The 19,971-nt window shown below is 47.6% G+C and overlaps 1 protein-coding gene across 1 annotated transcript in view; it reads right to left on the bottom strand.

Moving 5' to 3' along the window:
- The window catches only part of EMC3 (ER membrane protein complex subunit 3), a 40,725-nt gene that overhangs the window by 4,733 nt on the left and 16,021 nt on the right, over positions 1-19,971 (bottom strand). The window contains exons 5-6 of the mRNA XM_073564321.1: positions 12,702-12,806; positions 11,809-11,890 (exon numbers count right to left, since the gene is read on the bottom strand). Coding sequence (XP_073420422.1) covers positions 11,809-11,890; positions 12,702-12,806 — 187 coding nt within the window. The remainder of the gene's footprint in view (positions 1-11,808; positions 11,891-12,701; positions 12,807-19,971) is intronic.

Below are 19,971 nucleotides of genomic sequence, written 5' to 3'. Positions count from 1 at the left end.
ATGAACTGAAGTTGGGGGACAGCAAATGATGAATTGAGGGAGGCTTCTGCTATTGTGCAATGTTGCTTTCTTTCTTCATTTGATGTAGTGCAGAAGAAAAAAGCGATCAGCTATAGATAACTTATTTTCTGGAGAGATGTGTCCTGGCTGAAAGAAGTGATGGCTGTCTGTGCTGGATGAAGAAAAAAGCGAAGATGGAGGACTTCAGCGAACACAGACTTAGCAGTGACTACGTGTTTATCTGTACACTGACAATACACTGTGTACTACATACAGTTGTGCTCAAAGTTTACACACCCCGGCAGAATTTTTGCTTTCTTGGCCTTTTTTCAGAGAATATGAATGATAACACCAAAACTTTTTCTCCACTCATGGTTAGTGGTTGGGTGAAGCCATTTATTGTCAAACTACTGTGTTTTCTCTTTTTAACCCCTTAGTAACAGACCCAATTTGCTACTTAATGACCGGGCCAATTTTTACAATTCTGACCACTGTCACTTGATGAGGTTATAACTCTAAAATGCTTTAAAGGGTCCCGCTGATTCGGAGAGTGTTTTAATGTGACATATTGTACTTCATGTTAGTGATAAAATTTCTTCGATATGACTTGCGTTTATTTATGAAAAATGAAAAAAATGGAAATATGGCAAATTTTAAAAATTTTGCAATTTTCAAGCTTTTAGTTTTTATGCCCTTAACTCAGAGATATGGCACAAAAAATACTTAAATAGCATTTCCCACATGTCTACTTTACATCAGCACAATTTTGGGAACAAAATTTTTTTGTTAGGAAGTTATACTGTAAGGGTTAAAAGTTGACCAGCGATTTCTTATTTTTACAACAAAATGTACACAACCATTTTTAGGGACCACCTCACAGTTAAAGTCACTTTGAGGGGCCTATATGATGGAAAATACCCAAAAGTGACACCATTCTAAAAACTGCACCCCTCAAGGTGCTCAAAACCACATTCAAGAAGTTTATTAACCCTTTACAGGAACTGAAGTAATGTGGAAGGAGAAAACATGGATTTTTGTGATAACTCCCCGTAAAATCTTTTTCTCCGAGACGCTCATTGGGGGACACAGGTACTGTGGGTGTATGCTACTGCCGCCTGGAGGCTGATACTAAGTGAAAAAAAAGAGGTTAGCTCCTCCTCCGCCATATACACCCTCGCCCCGACTGCGGGCGGAAACCAGTTTGGTGCAAAAGCAGTAGGAGACCAAACAAAAATTAGACATCAACATTAATGCAGGTAACAACCTGTCTAGAAAATAATCACCCTAATCTCATACAGAGAGCATATTAAACAGAAGCCACTTGGCTATCACGGTGGGTGCTGTGTCCCCCAATGAGCGTCTCGGAGAAAAGGATTTTACGGTGAGTTATCACAAAAATCCATGTTTCTCCTTCGCCTCATTGGGGGACACAGGTACTGTGGGACGTCCTAAAGCAGTCCCTGGGTGGGAAGTTGACTCACCGATCCAAGCTACATGCACCTCCTGTCTAAAGGTGCGCCACCGCTGATTGGAGAATACTTCTACCCAGGCTCGCATACGCCGAAGCCCGAGTATGGATATTGTAATGTTTAGTAAACGCGTGCAGGCTGGACCAGGTTGCTGCCTTGCAAACCTTTTCCGCCGACGCCTGGTGCTGAAGCGCCCAAGAGGCGCCCCCTGCCCGAGTAGAGTGTGCTCTGATCCCTGCTGGAATCGACGCACTTCTTACGCAGTAGGACTCCTGAATAGTCAAACGAATCCATCTGGCTATGGTCCTCATCTTCATGCGAAAAAAGGACAAAAAACCCTCGTTGCGGGAGAGGATACGTGGAGGGATACTCGCACGTGCTCGCCCGATGTTGGTATGGGGAGATCGGACTCTTTCAATAGGGTCCGTCGCACCTGTCTTATCTTCATGAGAAAAAAAAAAAAAAAAAATCAGTCAGGAAACAGGGGCGAGGGTGTATACGGCGGAGGAGGAGCGAACCTCTTTTTTTCCACTTAGCGTCAGCCTCCAGGCGGCAGTAGCATACACCCACAGTACCTGTGTTCCCCAATGAGGCGATGGAGAAATGAACATTTAATTTTTTTTCACAAACATTTTACTTCAGAACCATTTTTTTTATTTTCACAAGTGTAAAAAGCGAAAATGAACCACTAAATTTGTTGTGCAATTTCTCCTGAATACGACGATACCTCATATGTGGGGGTTAACCACTGTTTGTGCGCACAGCAGGGCAAGGAAGGGAAGGAGCGCCATTTGACTTTTTCAATTTAGAACTGGCTGGAATCGAGAGCAGACGCCATGTCGCGTTTGGAGAGCCGCTGATGTTCCTAACAGTGGAAGCCCCCCCACAAGTGACCCCATTTTGGAAACTAGTCCCCCCCCAAGGAACTTATCTATATGTGCGGTGAGCACTTGAACCCCCAATTGCTTCACAGATGTTTATAACATAGAGCCGTGAAAATAAAAATCTTTTTCCACAAAAATGATCTTTTCGCCCCTAAATTTTTATATTCCCCAAGGGTAACAGAAGAAATTAGACCCCACAAGTTGTTGCGCAATTTGTCCTGAGTACGCTTATATCCCTTATCCCATATGTGGAGGTAAACCACTGTTTGGGTGAACAGCAGAGCTCGGAAGGGAAGGAGCGCTGCTTGACTTTTTCAATGCAGAATTGGCTGGATTTGAGAACGGACACCATGTGGCGTTTGGAGAGCTCCTGATGTGCCTAAACAGTGGAACCCCCCCAATTCTAACTTCAACCCTAATCCCAGCCATAACCCTAACCACACACCTAACCCTAATCCCAACCCTAAACCCAAACCTAACCCTAACTTTAGCCCCAACCCTAATGGGAAAATGGAAATAAATACATCTTTTTTTTAATTTTATTTTTCCCTAACTAAGGGGGTCATAAAGGGGGGGGTTAATTATACTTTTTTATTTTGATCACTGTGATAGGGTCCCCCAGATCCCCTCCTCCCTATCTCCTCTGAAGTGAGATCACATCAGAGGAGAGAGAGAAAATTTTTTTGCAATACCGAGGTCGGTAAAAACCGACCTGAATTATGTTCTCTTCCGATGCTGGGGACGCAATAACCTTAAACTTCAGTGCCGTTAAAAAGGGGCGTTGTGGTTTAAGTACAATTACCAGCCGCCGTTAATAGGCGTATCAGCAGTCGTTAATGGGTTAAATCATAACCCAAAACATCCAAATGACCCTGATCAAAAGTTCACATACCCTGGTGATTTTGGCCTGATAACATGCACAGAAGTTGACACAAATGGGTTTGACTGGCTACTAAAGGTAACATCCTCACCTGTGACCTGTTTGCTTGTAATCCGTGTGTGTGCATAAAAGCTGAGTGAGTTTCTGGGATCCAGACAGACTCCTGCTCCTTTCATCCAGCCACTGACGTTTCTGGATTGTGAGTCATAGGGAAATCAAAAGAACTGGCAACAGATCTACGGGAAAAGGTAGTTGAACTGTATAAAACAGGAAAGGGATACAAAAAGATATCCAAGGAATTGATAATCCCAGTCAGCAGCGTTCAAACTGTGACTAACAAATTGAAACTCGGGCTCTCTAAAAAAAAATAAAAACCACGCTCAGATAGACCAACAAAAATTTTGTTCACAACTGCCAAGAAACCTCTCGTGGGTTTGCGCTTTATTAGTTCTTTGTATGGTTTTGTGCTGGCCGTTTCAGCCGCCTCTCAGTAGAGGTAATGCATAGCCTCTTTTTGACCGTTCATTTGTTTTTCTAAACTACGGTCTCTTATTTTCCTCGATGTACGAGGGGCATCGTTCCGTGTGCTGCGGATGGCGCTCTGCTAATGCAGCAGATTTGCTGGTCGATTTTCTATATGTTTTGGTGATGATTCTGCCTTCATTTATGTGGATTGCTACATCCAGAAATGGTAGAGTCTCCTCCGAACACCGAGGTAAGTTTCGGGCTGATTGTATCAGCATTCAGGTAGGATACAAGCTGTTACATTGCGTTTCTGTGCCGCCGCTACAACGAACACATCATCCACGCGATACGCACAGGGAGATTTGGAACGTGGATTGAAAGTACTAGACGTATATTTTCAAATTCTGCAAGAGAAAGATCAGCTGTGGTGGCAGCAGTGACGGGCGCCCATCACTTCATTATGTGTCCAAATAAATAATAAAGCATCTAATGAAATGGATATTACCCTGATTGTGTCCTGACTCCACCATGGATGTGATGCCTGTGCTTTGCGGGATGCGTGTACTGTAGGCTTTCTACATATATTGGGGTTGGACTCCATTTTTCTTGCCGGTCTATATGATCCAAAATTATTAGAAAATCACCCATGTGTTTAATATCTGCTGGAATCTCGCACAATTTGTAATAGTGATAGAGCGGTTCAGTGAGAGACCCCATTCCGGACCCTGTGGGGCGGCTCGGAGGCGCCAGTAAGGGCTTCTGTACTTTGGGACGCGGTTTCACGGGACACTCAGACAGGGGTTTTCCATGTCCAGCTTGTGTTCTCAACAATGATCTTAGCGGACGTGCACACTTATGTGTGGTGTTAACGTGCCGTAGGTGTCAGTGTCAGATAATCGTCTGTGATTCTCAGCATAGCCGGCCTTGGTTCCGACACTATGTTGTTGCCTTTAGGGATACGCGTCCACGATCCATGGAATCATAGAATCGTAGAGTTGGAAGGGACCTCCTGGGCCATCTGGTCCAACCCCCTGCTCAAAGCAGGATTTGCTAAATCATCCCAGACAGATGTCTGTCCAGCCTGTGTGAAGACTTCCATTGAAGGAGAACTCACCACTTCTCGTGGCAGCCTGTTCCACTCATTGATCACTCTGTCAAAAAGTTTTTTCTAATATCTAATCTGTGTCTCCTCCCATTCAGTTTCATCCCATTGCTTCTAGTCTTTCCTTGTGAAAATGAGAATAAAGTTGATCCTTCTACAATGTGACAGCCCTTTAGATATTTGTAGACAGCTATTAAGTCTCCTCTCAGTCTTCTCTTTTGCAAACTAAACAATCCCAAATCCTGCAACCTTTCCTCATAAGACAGGGTTTGCAGACCGGTCACCATTCTGGTCGCTCTTTTCTGAACTTGCTCCAGTTTGTTGATGTCTTTTTTAAAATGTGGTGCCCAAAACTGGACACAATATTCCAGATGAGGTCTGACCAAAGAGGAGTAGAGGGAAATAATGACTTCACGTGATCTAGACTCTATGCTTCTGTTAATACATCCTAGAATTGCATTTGCCTTTTTTTCTGCTGCATCACACTGTTGACTCATATTCAGTCTGTGATCTATTAGTATACCCAAGTCTTTTTCACATATGCTGTTGCTTAGCCCTATTCCTCCCATTCTATATATGCTTTTTTCATTTTTATTGCCCAGATGTAGTACTTTGTATTTCTCCCTGTTAAAAACCATTCTGTTAGTTGCTGCCCACTTCTCCAGTTTATTTATATCTTTTTGAATCTTCTCTCTCTCTTCTCTAGTATTAGCTATCCCTCCTAGCTTTGTGTCATCAGCAAATTTAATCAGTTTACCCTCAATTCCTTCATCTAAATCGTTGATAAAGATGTTGAACAATACAGGGCCCAGGACAGAGCCCTGTGGTACCCCACTTGAGACATTCTTCCAACTGGATGTGCAGCCATTTACGACCACTCTTTGGGTCCGATCACTAAGCCAGTTATGAATCCACCTAACAGTTGCCTTGTCCATTCCATACTTAGTCATTTTTTCAATAAGGATTGTATGAGAGACTTTGTCAAATGCTTTGCTGAAGTCAAGATATACTATATCTACAGCATTTCCTTGATCCACCCAATCAGTGATTCCGTTATAGAAGGAAATTAAGTTAGTCTGACATGACATTAGTTACAAACCCATGCTGACTCTGTTTAATCACTTCATTCTTATCCAGGTCCTGACATACATGTTGTTTAATAATTTGTTCAAAGATCTTTCCTGGTATAGAAGTCAGACTCACCGGCCTATAGTTGCCTGGGTCCACCTTCTTCCCCTTTTTGAAGATAGGAACAACATTTGCTCTTCTCCAGTCTTCTGGGACTTCTGTTCTCCAAGAATTTTCAAAGATTATGGAGAGGGGTTCAAAAATTTCTTCTACTATCTCCTTCAGTACTCTGGGGTGTAATTCATCTGGACCTGGAGACTTGAATTCATTTAGGTTAGCTAAGTGTTTCCTCACTATCTTTCTGTTTATAGATATCCTGGATTCTTCTATTCCCTTAATAGGACAGTGAAGAACAGTTGATGTTACATTTCCTTTCTGAGATAAAACAGATGCAAAATAGGAATTTAAACGTTCGGCCTTCTCAACATCTTGTCTTACCATTTCATCATTTTCATCCTGTAAAAATCCTATAGCATCTTTGACTTTTCTTTTACTTTTGACATATCCCCAAAATCCTTTATTATTGCTTTTGACATCTCTTGCAAGCCTCAATTCATTGTCCACTTTAGATAATCTGATTTGTGCCCTGCAGGTTCTGCAGACAGCGTTATATTCTTCTTTAGATATGCCTCCCTCTTTCCATTTTATTAAACATTTTTTTCTTCCTTTTTAGCATGTGCTTAAGTTCTGTGTTCATCCATCCTGGTTTCCTTAAATGCTTCCTATTCTTCCCTCTTTTCGGAATTAACAACTGTGCTTTGAGAATTTCATTTTTCAAGATTTCCCATCCTTTCTGGACATTTTTGTCTTTAAGGATATCCAGCCATTGGATCCCTCCAATTCTCTTTCTGAATCCCTTAAAATCTGCCTTTCTGAAATCTAACCTTGACGTCTGAGTCTTCACAGGTCTTCCGCCTCTAGTTATCCAAAATTCTAAAATAGCATGGTCGCTACCTCCTAGGGTCCCAGCCACTTTTACCTCCTCAACCATTTCCTCCCTGTTTATAAGGATTAGATCCAAGGTAGCAGAAAGGCCACGGTTCTGACACCGCTCACCTGTGCTGCCTTCTACAAGCACCGTGGATATACAGAAATCCTGCGCTCACTGTGCTTCTATCTGCCGCTGTGTAATCGCCCCGCGGTGCGGGAGTACGAGCTGCAGCATGTCATCTCACCCGGAGCCATGCACTACATGCGGATTTACCTGCTGCATCATCAGAACGCAGCGACCATGCGCTGCACCCAAAGCGCTGCTAGTCCTGATGGTGGGCACCTGGCCTGTCCGCTCTGCCCAGGACCAATCCACACTTTCATTTTTTCTAAACTTAAATTAGGAGCAATGTTATGTAGTAAAGATTTAACGTGTGGACGATTCTGTGATCATATAGATCTAGAACGTTGCCCGGATTTACTGGAGGCATAAATGTGGATTGTATCCTGCCAGTAAACGGGGCTGATGGAATGATATCTAGGATGGTGGATCACTGCTGCACGATGGCGGCGGTGGTGGCCGGATTTCTGGGTATGGCCCTGGTTTATGATATTTCATGATGAGGATTGGATTGTATGATGAGGTGCGGCAAAGAAGACCCAAGACAACATACTCGGAAGGGAGGTAAGAAAATGTCGAAAACAATCCACAGGGAGGAGATTGGAACAAAACTAAATCCTCTACACTGCTTGCAACCGCCAGAATGGGCATCAGACCCAACTATGAGGGTGGTGCACACAGGAGTAACGGTTCTGTATCTCGTGGCAGGAAACCCGCACAGAGAATCGACGCCGCAGATTATTTGCTGCAGTCACAAACACTGAACGTGTGCAGGACACGTCACGCCTCTCCACTGGCATCAGGATTGTTTCAGGGTTATCTAGAAAATCGGTCAGGAAAAACCGCACCAGATCTGCACCGTGTGCACACAGTGTGGTTCTGGGGAGGAATCCAGGCTGTGTCCCGTTCCTGCCCACGTCATACACAGTTTGGATTGTGGTTCTGAGCCTCACAGACCAGGCCGATGAGTGCACAGGGCAGAGACCCCGGATTTGTGTCCTGGGATACATTGCTGAGCTGCGGGTGGAAGACGTGGGAAAATCACTATGGTACACGTGATGTTCACCGCCAGGAAACGGCTAAAAATTAGATCTCAGAGAGAGACCCCCATCCACGGGGAAGACCTGAAACGTGAAGTCTCTCATCTTGGCTGAAAAAGGGGCTCATTCCAAGAGGAACAGACATGAATACTTCGACAAACTTTATACTTGGGAGGCCTGAGCTATTAATTCTTGTAGTTTAATGACTACAGATAATCTACAGCCATGACCTGCACGCCGCTCATCCGGGCCCGATAAAAGGAGTGCGCGCTGCTCATCCGGGCCCGATAAAGGAGTGCGCGCTGCTCAGCCGGGCCCGATAAAGGAGGGCGCGCTGCTCAGCCGGGCCCAATAAAGGAGGGCGCGCCGCTCAGCCGGGCCCGATAAAGGAGGGCGCGCTGCTCAGCCGGGCCCAATAAAGGAGGGCGCGCTGCTCAGCCGGGCCCGATAAAAGAGCGCGCGCTGCTCAGCCGGGCCCGATAAAGGAGGGCGCGCTGCTCAGCCGGGCCCGATAAAGGAGTGCGCGCCACTCAGCCGGGCCCAATAAAGGAGCGCGCGCCGCTCAGCCGGGCCCAATAAAGGAGGGCGCGCTGCTCAGCCGGGCCCGTTAAAGGAGCGCGCGCCGCTTAACCAGGCCCAATAAAGGAGCGCGCGCCGCTCAGCCGGGCCTGATAAAGGAGCGCACGCTGCTCAGCCGGGCCCAATAAAGGAGCGCACGCCGCTCAGCCGAGCCAGACACAGAGAGGGTTAGGACTTAACCCCTTAATGACCGGAGCTTTTTTTGGTTTTACTTTATCATTTTTCACTCCCCTTCTTTACAGAGCCATAACTATTTTATTTTTCCGTCAATATGGCCGTGTGAGATCTCATCAAAGCGGGGGTTCTGACCTTGGACGTACAAGGGGTTAATATTCCTATCTGGACTATAACTTGGGTTCTGGTCGAGTACGACTGGTGCTAGAAAAGGAGGGATGGTTGTTGGGAAGGAGAATTGAAAAGAGTACTAAATAGAAAAAACAGACACAGCAGCACAAGCTTGAGCAGATTTTGGGTGCAATAGTCCTGAGTAATGCGGCTGTCCAACGCAAAAATACAAATAGGAAAAAAATCAGGCAGCCTCCAGTTACAGGAAAAAAGTGGACTTTACTCCAGCGCCAAGTGGTGCGCTGTTTCGCCCTCACAGCACGGTCATTGTCCAGCACAGTGTTACCATAGAATAGTGCACTTTTTATACAGATCTCTTCATTTTACCAATATACAAAAATTAGCATATATTAAAAATAAATCATAATCAAAGTGTATGAAAATTACATTGCAGTAAATATGAGAACCATCATAGTGTTTATATATATATATAAGGGGCATGTTAGAGAGCAAAACATTATATCCCACCGCAACTCATTGATCCAGCTCGATTAACAATGATTAAAAGGTGTGAGACACTTACACTGCATAAACATTAGAAATCACCAGGAGCCCTCAGACCCAGGTTGTGGTTCCACCATAACAGCGTTCTCAGAGCACAACTGAGCATGTCAGGAACCAGATGATCCCGATCGGCCACTCGACAGTGATGGCCGATCGGGATCATCTACGTCATGCATCTCCCCTCTACGTGCGGTGACGTCACGCATCTCCCCTCTCCGTGCGGCGACGTCACGCATCTCCCCTCTCCGTGCGACGACGTCACGCATCTCCCCTCTCCGTGCGGCGACGTCACGCATCTCCCCTCTACGTGCGGCGACGTCACGCATCTCCCCTCTCCGTGCGGCGACGTCACGCATCTCCCCTCTCCGTGCGGCGACGTCACGCATCTCCCCTCTCCGTGCGGCGACGTCACGCATCTCCCCTCTCCGTGCGGCGACGTCACGCATCTCCCCTCTACGTGCGGCGACGTCACGCATCTCCCCTCTACGTGCGGCGACGTCACGCATCTCCCCTCTACGTGCGGCGGCGTCACGCATCTCCCCTCTACGTGCGGCGGCGTCACGCATCTCCCCTCTACGTGCGGCGGCGTCACGCATCTCCCCTCTACGTGCGGCGGCGTCACGCATCTCCCCTCTACGTGCGGCGGCGTCACGCATCTCCCCTCTACGTGCGGCGGCGTCACGCATCTCCCCTCTACGTGCGGCGGCGTCACGCATCTCCCCTCTACGTGCGGCGACGTCACGCATCTCCCCTCTACGTGCGGCGACGTCACGCATCTCCCCTCTACGTGCGGCGACGTCACGCATCTCCCCTCTACGTGCGGCGACGTCACGCATCTCCCCTCTACGTGCGGCGACGTCACGCATCTCCCCTCTACGTGCGGCGACGTCACGCATCTCCCCTCTACGTGCGGCGACGTCACGCATCTCCCCTCTACGTGCGGCGACGTCACGCATCTCCCCTCTACGTGCGGCGACGTCACGCATCTCCCCTCTACGTGCGGCGACGTCACGCATCTCCCCTCTACGTGCGGCGACGTCACGCATCTCCCCTCTACGTGCGGCGACGTCACGCATCTCCCCTCTACGTGCGGCGACGTCACGCATCTCCCCTCTACGTGCGGCGACGTCACGCATCTCCCCTCTACGTGCGGCGACGTCACGCATCTCCCCTCTACGTGCGGCGGCGTCACGCATCTCCCCTCTACGTGCGGCGACGTCACGCATCTCCCCTCTACGTGCGGCGACGTCACGCATCTCCCCTCTACGTGCGGCGGCGTCACGCATCTCCCCTCTACGTGCGGCGGCGTCACGCATCTCCCCTCTACGTGCGGCGACGTCACGCATCTCCCCTCTACGTGCGGCGGCGTCACGCATCTCCCCTCTACGTGTGGCGGCGTCACGCATCTCCCCTCTCCGTGTGGTGACGTCACGCATCTCCCCTCTACGTGTGGTGACGTCACGCATCTCCCCTCTACGTGTGGTGACGTCACGCATCTCCCCTCTCCGTGTGGTGGCGTCACGCATCTCCCCTCTACGTGTGGTGGCGTCACGCATCTCCCCTCTCCGTGCGGCGACGTCACGCATCTCCCCTCTACGTGCGGCGACGTCACGCATCTCCCCTCTACGTGCGGCGGCGTCACGCATCTCCCCTCTACGTGTGGCGGCGTCACGCATCTCCCCTCTCCGTGTGGTGGCGTCACGCATCTCCCCTCTACGTGTGGTGACGTCACGCATCTCCCCTCTACGTGTGGTGACGTCACGCATCTCCCCTCTCCGTGTGGTGACGTCACGCATCTCCCCTCTCCGTGTGGCGGCGTCACGCATCTCCCCTCTCCGTGCGGCGACGTCACGCATCTCCCCTCTACGTGCGGCGACGTCACGCATCTCCCCTCTACGTGCGGCGACGTCACGCATCTCCCCTCTCCGTGTGGTGACGTCACGCATCTCCCCTCTACGTGTGGTGACGTCACGCATCTCCCCTCTACGTGTGGTGACGTCACGCATCTCCCCTCTACGTGTGGTGGCGTCACGCATCTCCCCCAACATGTGGTGATGTCACACACTGGTGTTCCTACGGTCTGTGCCGTCCATGACGCAGATACAATTCTGTGTAATTAACCCTTCCCCACGGCTTTCTACTTCTATCCACACGCTCGGATGTCTTCCCTCCGGCAACGTCGCTCCTGCCTACCATCTTAGATAATTTTATCATTCTCCATATTTAGGAAACACATTGACTTCTTTATGTACTAGGTGCTGAGAGATGTGGATAGGACTTTCACGTGGCGCTCAAGTGGGTACATTGTGACTGTAGAAGCATGTAATAACGGCGCTCCTCCAGTCATTCGGGGTTTCTTACCAGGATGCGTCCAGTGACAGTAGCTCGATCCCCTGCTGTAACATAGGCTTGAAGCGCAGGGTGAGGGGGAAGGGGACTTTAGCTAAAACAACAAAGAACAGGCCAATCAGAAGAGGATCACATGATGCCAACAGAAAGCCACAAACCAATCATGAATTGAGTTCATCATTCTCATCATCCTCCATTTCATCATCCTCCATCCCCTAATCACCATTCTAAATTTCCTAATCTTCCTCCTCATCATACGCCCCAACATCATTCTCCTCCTTCCCATCATAATCGTCCTCCTCCAACCCTTGATCATCTTCCTTCCTGTACTTATCCTTCCTAATTATCTCTATATCATTCTTTTCCTCCCCATCGTCCTTCTCTAGATCCTCCTCCAAATCACATCCCCCTCATCTTCCCCTCTTCCATCATGATTCTCTCACGCCTTGTAATCTTCCTCCGCCTTCTACTCACCATCTTCCCCACTTCATCTTCCTGCTCCTCCTTATCACAGTCATCCTCCTCTTCCCCAACATCCTTCTCCCCATTAATCTCTTCCTCATCACCCTATAGATCCTCATCTCCACTTCACCTTCCTCTTCCACGTCATCCTCCCCTCCAACCCCACACTCCTCCACTTCTTACTCGTTCCCATCCTCCTCCCCCTCCACTTTATGCTCCATCCTTCCTGGATCCATCCTTCTGGATCTCCTCATCCTGAACTTATCTGCCTCAAGGATCATTTTCTTCCCCATCTTCCTCCTCCTCCTCATCATCCTGCTTCCCCATTTTCTTGCTCCTCTACTTCATCCTCCCTTCCTCCTTAATCCCCATACTCCTGCTCATCCACCTCATCATGTTTATCCTCCTCCAATTGATCCTCCTCGTCCCCCTCTATCACTCACTTGTCACAAATCCAGAGAAGGTCATATTAATCCATCCTCCAATGAGGATCATGGGCAGCACATTAGTCACATTCCCCTTCATCATATCCGTCAGCATTGTGGGATCTGAGGGGGTAAAGTAAAAATCAATCATCCATCAATTTCTTGTGACTAGACGGAGTGCCCCATACCCTTGATAAGACACACAGCTTCAAATCACATACTAAATACAGTGACTTGGCAGAGTGCCCCCGTACCAGTGTTATACAGTCATGGCTGAAAGTTTTGGCACCCTTGAAATTGTTTCAGAGGATGAAAACAATACAATTATTACAATTCCACATGATTTTTCTCTTTTTTGTGTGTTGTTCCAATACACACAAAGGAAATTATGTCCGATTTGCCTTTATTTTACCTAAAACCCCCAAAATGGGCTGGACAAAATTGTTGACACCTTTCCAGAATTGTGGGTAAAGTTTGTTTCCAGCATGTGATGCTCATTCAAACTCACCTGTGGCAAGTAACAGGTGTGAGAAATATGAAAATCACACCCAAAACCAGATAAAAAGCGGAGAAGTTGCCTCAATCTTTGTATTGTGCGTGCCACACTAAGCATAGAGAACAGAAAGGGGAGAGCAGAACCAAAATTGTTGAACAATAACAATCTCAAGGTTACAAGTCCATCTCCAGAGATCTTGATGTTGCTTTGTTCACAGTGCTCAACATAATCAAGAGGTTTACAACCTATGGCACTGCAGCTAATCTCCCTGGACGTGGACAGCAGATAAAAATTGCTGAAAGGTAATGCAGGATAGTCGGGTTCCAAAGACGCGATCCTGCAGGTTTAGGGTTCATCAGTGTCAGTGCAAGCGTCTGTCCACATGTGAAAAACGTTATGGCAGGAGACCCCATAGGACCCCACTCCTGACACAGATATAAAAAAAGCTAGACTGCAGTTTGTCAAAATGTAGGTGAGTAACCAAAATCCTTCTGGGACAGATGAGACCAAGATAGAGCTTTTTGGTAAAGCACATCCTGGTAGCACAAGACCCACTAATTATATAGTATGAATGATACCTTGAAAGAACAAACACAGACTTATCCGTGGATTAAACAGGCCATGATGTTTATTGTGAGTTACATAAGATTTTACTCACATATGATAACTAACCTTAAAAAATGAGAAGTTGTGGCCTGGCTGCTCTGGGATACCCTCTCAAAGAGCTCCTGCTCTTACGAAGAAACATATCCTGTTTTACAAGACTCTAGAAATTTAACAGATTCTATCAGGACCCCACTAATTCAGTGGGGGACGACTCTGGGATCTTAATTCCAAGGATCAATGGCTCCACAGACACTTGAGGAGCTGAACAAGCTTGACCCACAGAGAAAGGGAAGACACCATCTTATACCCCCCTAAGCTGTCCTTTCCTTCAGTGCAGAGGAGGCGGCAGGATCCTCACCGTGGAGCTGGTGAGTCCCATAACCACAGAGGGAATTGAAATCACCAACATCCTGTTCAGCCTCTGACCTGCCCCCTCCCATCAGTCGGAACATTCCCTCTCCTCTGCACCGCCTGAAGCACAAACGCGCCAGCAGTTACCGACACGACACAGCGGCTCTTCCCTGCGCGCTGCCTGTTCTCCTCCACTCTGCCCCCTCCGGAGCGAACAGAGCAGCAAGCTGCGGCAGAACGCGATCTGGTCCCAGACTGCGGCGCAGACCACCCAGCCGCATCACTCCTTACGGCTGCCGCTGACACAGCGCTCACCTGTGCTGCCACTCCCAGCTCCGGCCGCTCTGGTCAACTCACGGCGCCATCTTGGGCGGACACAATCTGGCGTGGGAGAGGGGTGCGCAGCTCAGATGTAAGAGTGCCCTGCCTCAGCCGTGCGTGTGATTTCATGCTCCCTGATTTCCTCTCGGAGAGGGGACGCCCAGTGGGAAGAGGGGAGAAAGTGGACTGAGGGAAGGGTGAAAAACCAAAGGAGACATACAAGAGAGAGGGGAAGAGGGAGGAAAATAAGGAAGCAGAAAAAAGCTTACAAGATAAGGGGAAGGGGAGCAGTGAATAAAAAAAAGACAAATAAGGATCCAAGATGGCCGTAAACCCTGCCAGACATATCTGACCGAGATCCTGACCAGCCAGACAATCCAAGGCATCCAGGCTCAATAGTACCCTCCGGCCACACAGTAAAACATCTTTAGCTGACGCATTTTGGAGGGACCCGAGCACCAGCCTGTATCCCACAGCATTAGCTACCTTAGAAGGGGGCAACTACCAGAACTTTCCTGTCACCCACCCCCTGTATACCCCTCCCCAGGGGACAAGGAAAGGTTTTAATTACACCCATGAAACAGGAAACCTAAAACTTTGCTCCAGAGGCTGCTCGGTCCTAGAGTCTTATACTACAAGTGTTCATTTGGAGCTTTGGTGCCATCTCCTGCTCATAACTGAAATGGTGCACTGAGGACTTCCGGGAGCGGACATCCAGCATGACCGCCTTTTATACCGGCTCCTGCTTATACAGCCCACTCTGCACAATGTCACCCCTATCACCAAAGAATCTGACTGTGGGGGGATTTTGCCCCTGATACTGCTGACTTGCAGAAGCTGCTGCCTTTTCTCTTTCCGGAAGCCCTGTGTGTAAATCACACAACATAAGAGGGGAGCGACCGGTCGACCGCACTAAAGTATTGGTGTGGTTTTCTCGGGGGACACTTTTTGCAGGCTATAAGGACATTAAGATCAAAGACAAACGCACTACCTGCTGGCCACACGGATCTTCTCCAACCTATTATCTGGGGACATATGCAGCAAATAAGCATCCCATCTTACCGACCCGCGTCCCACCACCCAAGACCATGATATTATAACTGGACTTCGACAGTCTTCCTACTTCTCGTTTCACTGTGGCCTGTAACTTGTTAATCCGCTAACCTTCTCTGTCGACCATTCATCTACTATCTCCTATTAGTGGGAGTTGTAATGGATAAACACCTGATAAAAACGCAGGCAGAGAAATCCACCCGTTTGTAGGTGCCTTTACCACTCAACACACAATCGCCATCTACAATGCACAAAAGTAAACCCACCTCGAAACCACCTAAACAACCTGCTAAAGGGTTTGTGCCACCAACTCGCTTCCTCACCACGCGGGATCTCGCTTGTGTTAATTATGGATGCAACACTCTACACAGGCAACTTTGGTGGCCAAAGAAATTTCCTAGCAATACCACATTTAACAGTTTGACGTTCTCCATCACTACAGCCATTGCTGAAATTACCACCAATTCTCAAAAAATTGCAGAACAAGAAAACAGAGTCCAGTCCAATGAAACTGAGGCTACAGAACTGAGGACCTCTCTCCAACAAAGTCAAGTCACAGAGCGAGAAATGTGTGATAAGCTGGAGGACTTGGAAAACAAGAGATCACCGCCGCAATCGGCATTTTGTGGACATCTTGGAATCAGTGTGTGGTGACGCCTTATGGAATACCTTATCAAAGATCTCCATGCTGCCCTTCAGTTAGATCCTGGTAAAGACCCGATGATAGAATGGGCGCATAGACTTGGTCTCCCAAGGCCTACCCGAGACAGCAAAAGTACTAGACCTCGCCAGGTTATAACAAAATATCTCAACTGGGCCATGAAAGAAAAGGTCTTAAGAGCATATCGACGACAACGAGAACGGACTATCCATGATTCTAAGATTCTAATTTTCCAGGATTTCTCTGCGACCGTAGCTCAAGAACGCAAGGCATTTGTGCCCACCAGTGGTCTATTAATTGAGGAAAACATTAGGTTTCATCTACTGTACCCAGCTAAGCTCAATGAAACTGAGCCTACAGAACTGAGGACCGTTCTCCAACAAAGTCAAGCTACAGAGCGAGAAATGCTTACTAAGCTATAAGCTGGAGAACTTGGAAAACAGAGATCACCACAGAAATCTGCATTTTGTGGGCATCACGGAGCTAGTGAGCGGTGAACGCCTTATGGAATACCTTACCAAAGATCTTCCTGCTGCCCTTCACTTAGACCTTGGTAAAGACCTACCTGTTGTCTATTGATTGAGGAAAACATTAGATTTCATCTACTGTATCCAGCTAAACTGGAAGTTCAAGATGGAGATTGTGTAACTATTTACAAAGCCCTAGAGGTGGCGGAAGGAAGATTCCGTCGTGCTGGAGATGTCGCAGTGGGATGAGCTATAGAACTTGTTATACACGTTATCTTTTATTGTAGGGAGACTGCTTCCACAATGACAAGTTCTCTTTGGTGATGGAATGGCTCGCTGGTATGTTCTCGGCAGGCCGTTAGCACGGATTTGTAAAGTTGAAAATATTGTTCTCTGTTGTTTCCTACCGTTTTTACCCATTCTGCTTTTCACCTTTAATATTTGTTCATACCTACGGCTCGCTAGGACCAAAAGGATGAACACACCTTGCTGCTGTATACTGCTCGGACCTTGCCCTGGGACTCAGGAGGCGTATTCCTCAGACACCAGACTCCAACACTACCTACACCTCATCACACTTGCGTTTTTTGTCATGGAACGTGGCGGGCCTTAACACCCCTCTCAAACGTAAAAAAGCTATAATCCACCTGAGGCGATTGTGACCAGATGTGGTCTTTCTTCAGGTGACATACTGGAGGGCTGACAGGCCTGGTAATTTAATAGCACCTGGACAGACGATTGTTATACCGCCTCGCACACTTCATCATCACGCGGAGTAGCCATTCTCATTAAGAAGGGACTGCCATGTTCCATTCAGGAATCCACTAGTGCAGCCAGAGAAGATATCCAATACTGAAGGTGGAAATAACCAGCAAAATATATTTCTTGGTCAATCTATATGCTCCCAACCATGACCAATATTGCTTCTTCACATTGATTCTGCAGATTCTTTTGGGACTTGGGCCCAACCATCTAATAGTAGGAGAGGACTTTAATTTAGTACAGTGTCCTACCTTAGATCACTCCTCATCCTCCCCACAGACCTCAGAAGCCACCGCCTCTCTCCTACACTTCATGGGAAATGATGGACTCTGCAGCTAGAGAGTACACCCGCCACTCGCTTACACATCGGTCCTTCCCCCAATTCATTACTTTCTTACAATGGTTTATCCAACATCACAATTCCCGCATGTATCCAATACTGATCTCAGACCATGCTTCTATTTCACTAATCCTGACTTTAATGGTTCCAGACCCTCGGACACGACATTGGAGGCTTCCGTCCTACCTGGCAGAGTCAAATGATTTCAAAGAATTTCTTATATTACACCGGAATGACTTCCGAGATGACAGCATCACCCATACTGATAACATGGGCCTCTTCTAAGGCCATTATGAGAGGCCCTATCATGAGTTGTGTGTCATGGAGGAGGAAAGCATACAGAAAGATTCCACAACAAGCATATTCTACGGCCATCCATCACACCAGCAGGTCCAATTAACCCAAAATGTTATTGCTGAGGAAATACGACAGGCAAATTACTAGCTACCCTAGCGAAAGACAAGCATCCCTACAAGCCAATCAGTACATTGAAGGACAGAAGCCCCCTGAAGGAACGCTGCATTGAAAAGGTTAGGCCATAGTTATCTCTAAACCTAAGAGACGCGTTACTGCCACAATCATACCGCCAAATCTCACTCCTCAGCGAAGACCTTAGCAAACAGTCTACAAATGTTGGGTCCTGGCCTTCATGTTGGTCTGCAGTGCGCAGGCACCGGGAAAGGTCAGAGAGGCCCGGCGCCTGCGCACTGCAGTACTTTACTCTGCCCTCAACAGGACAGAGAAGTACGCCTGCCCAGGAGCGCGATGCCGGAAGCGAGGAAGCAAGCAGGAGGGCGGCGTCAGATGGGAGGTGCCAGACCAGAACCTGCGACACCCATTGGATCGGACCGCCCCCAGGGTGAGTATAATAAAAACTTATTTTTCTTTTCTTTCAGGTCGGACCGGGGGCTTACCTACAGCATTATACAGTGCTGTAGGTAAGCCCTGAAAGGCGGTGGCTGCATCTTATAGAGGCCAAAACAGCGGACAGGTTCACTTTAAAGTTATTCTGCAGGTATGGATTCACGACCAGGCTCCTGCCTTCATGATCTTTTTAGACAAGCTGTCGTTTCTGCCTTGGGTGGATTGGGCTGAGGCATGCTTACATAAAGAGGGAAGGGTGCAGTCATTTTTTGGAAACTTTGTTTCATCTCTATGCTTTCACATTCAGGATGACATTAGAACTTATGTAAAAAAAAAATTCTATTCAAACAAGGATTAAAAAGTATATATGTATTTTTATCAGAATCACTGGACCATGCACGAAAGCCACCTGGCACAAGCTGGGCGATTATCCTACACGTCAAGGCTCAGAGGCTCGGCCCCAGAAAAACACCACAGACACTTTTCTATGAAATTCTGCAACCCCAGTTAAAAAATGTCCAACCTGGTGTCTGACAAATTAGCACCATCACTCCTATGTAATCCTGTTGTGAAGCCATCAAGATCTAATTGCCTGAATGAAAACCCCCAGTAGAGTTATAAGCTTTCCACGGCCCTATCAATCAGTTAGTGGTTGGGGACAAACATTAGAGACCGGCAATCTCTTTCTTCACCCCCCATAGCAAATCTTATGTCTTAGATTTCACAATCCATTCTCTCGTACAATTACTAACTTTTGGAGTAGACCACGTCTAGAGTACCTTTTTTAGTTCTTCCCCCAGACGATTCCAACAGACTTCTTTATCATCCAGAAACGTTCACTGCCGAGGATCAAATAATAAATTGCTGGAGTATCTTCTTGCTGCTTTCTTCTGGGCCCAGAAAATATAGGAACGGTCTAAAATCCATAGAACTAGAGGACCTGAACCAACATTTACACAAAAGCTAACAATTCGGCCTCCTATATAGGCTACATCTTTGACTCCCAGCGGCCAATCCTCTTGGTGGTGCAGTCTTTTAGGCCTAACCTAGTAGTGGACCGATTCTGAACCATTAGGATCAGATTTTTGCATCACCCATATTCAATTTTACCAAGAATTTTTTTTTTTTTTTTTAGCAGGTGAAGCATCCCTGTGCAGTAAGAGGGGCCTTTACTGGAGGTCTTATTGACAGCCATTTTCTAATGGTTGGCATCCTCTTTAGTCTAATGCCACATCCGTCACCCATCTGATCTGTTTTACATCTTCTCACCTAAACAAGAAATGCTGACTCCTTTATTCCAAAAATCACTGAACAAACTGGATCCTGCCGGTGTATTGGCTGCCACCAATTCACTGACTCAGAAAGCT

Source organism: Dendrobates tinctorius, unplaced genomic scaffold (assembly GCF_039654945.1).
Source record: "Dendrobates tinctorius isolate UK_male_01 unplaced genomic scaffold, ASM3965494v1 ptg000449l, whole genome shotgun sequence".
NCBI lineage: Eukaryota > Metazoa > Chordata > Amphibia > Anura > Dendrobatidae > Dendrobates > Dendrobates tinctorius.
This window is presented reverse-complemented; position numbering and strand designations above follow the sequence as displayed.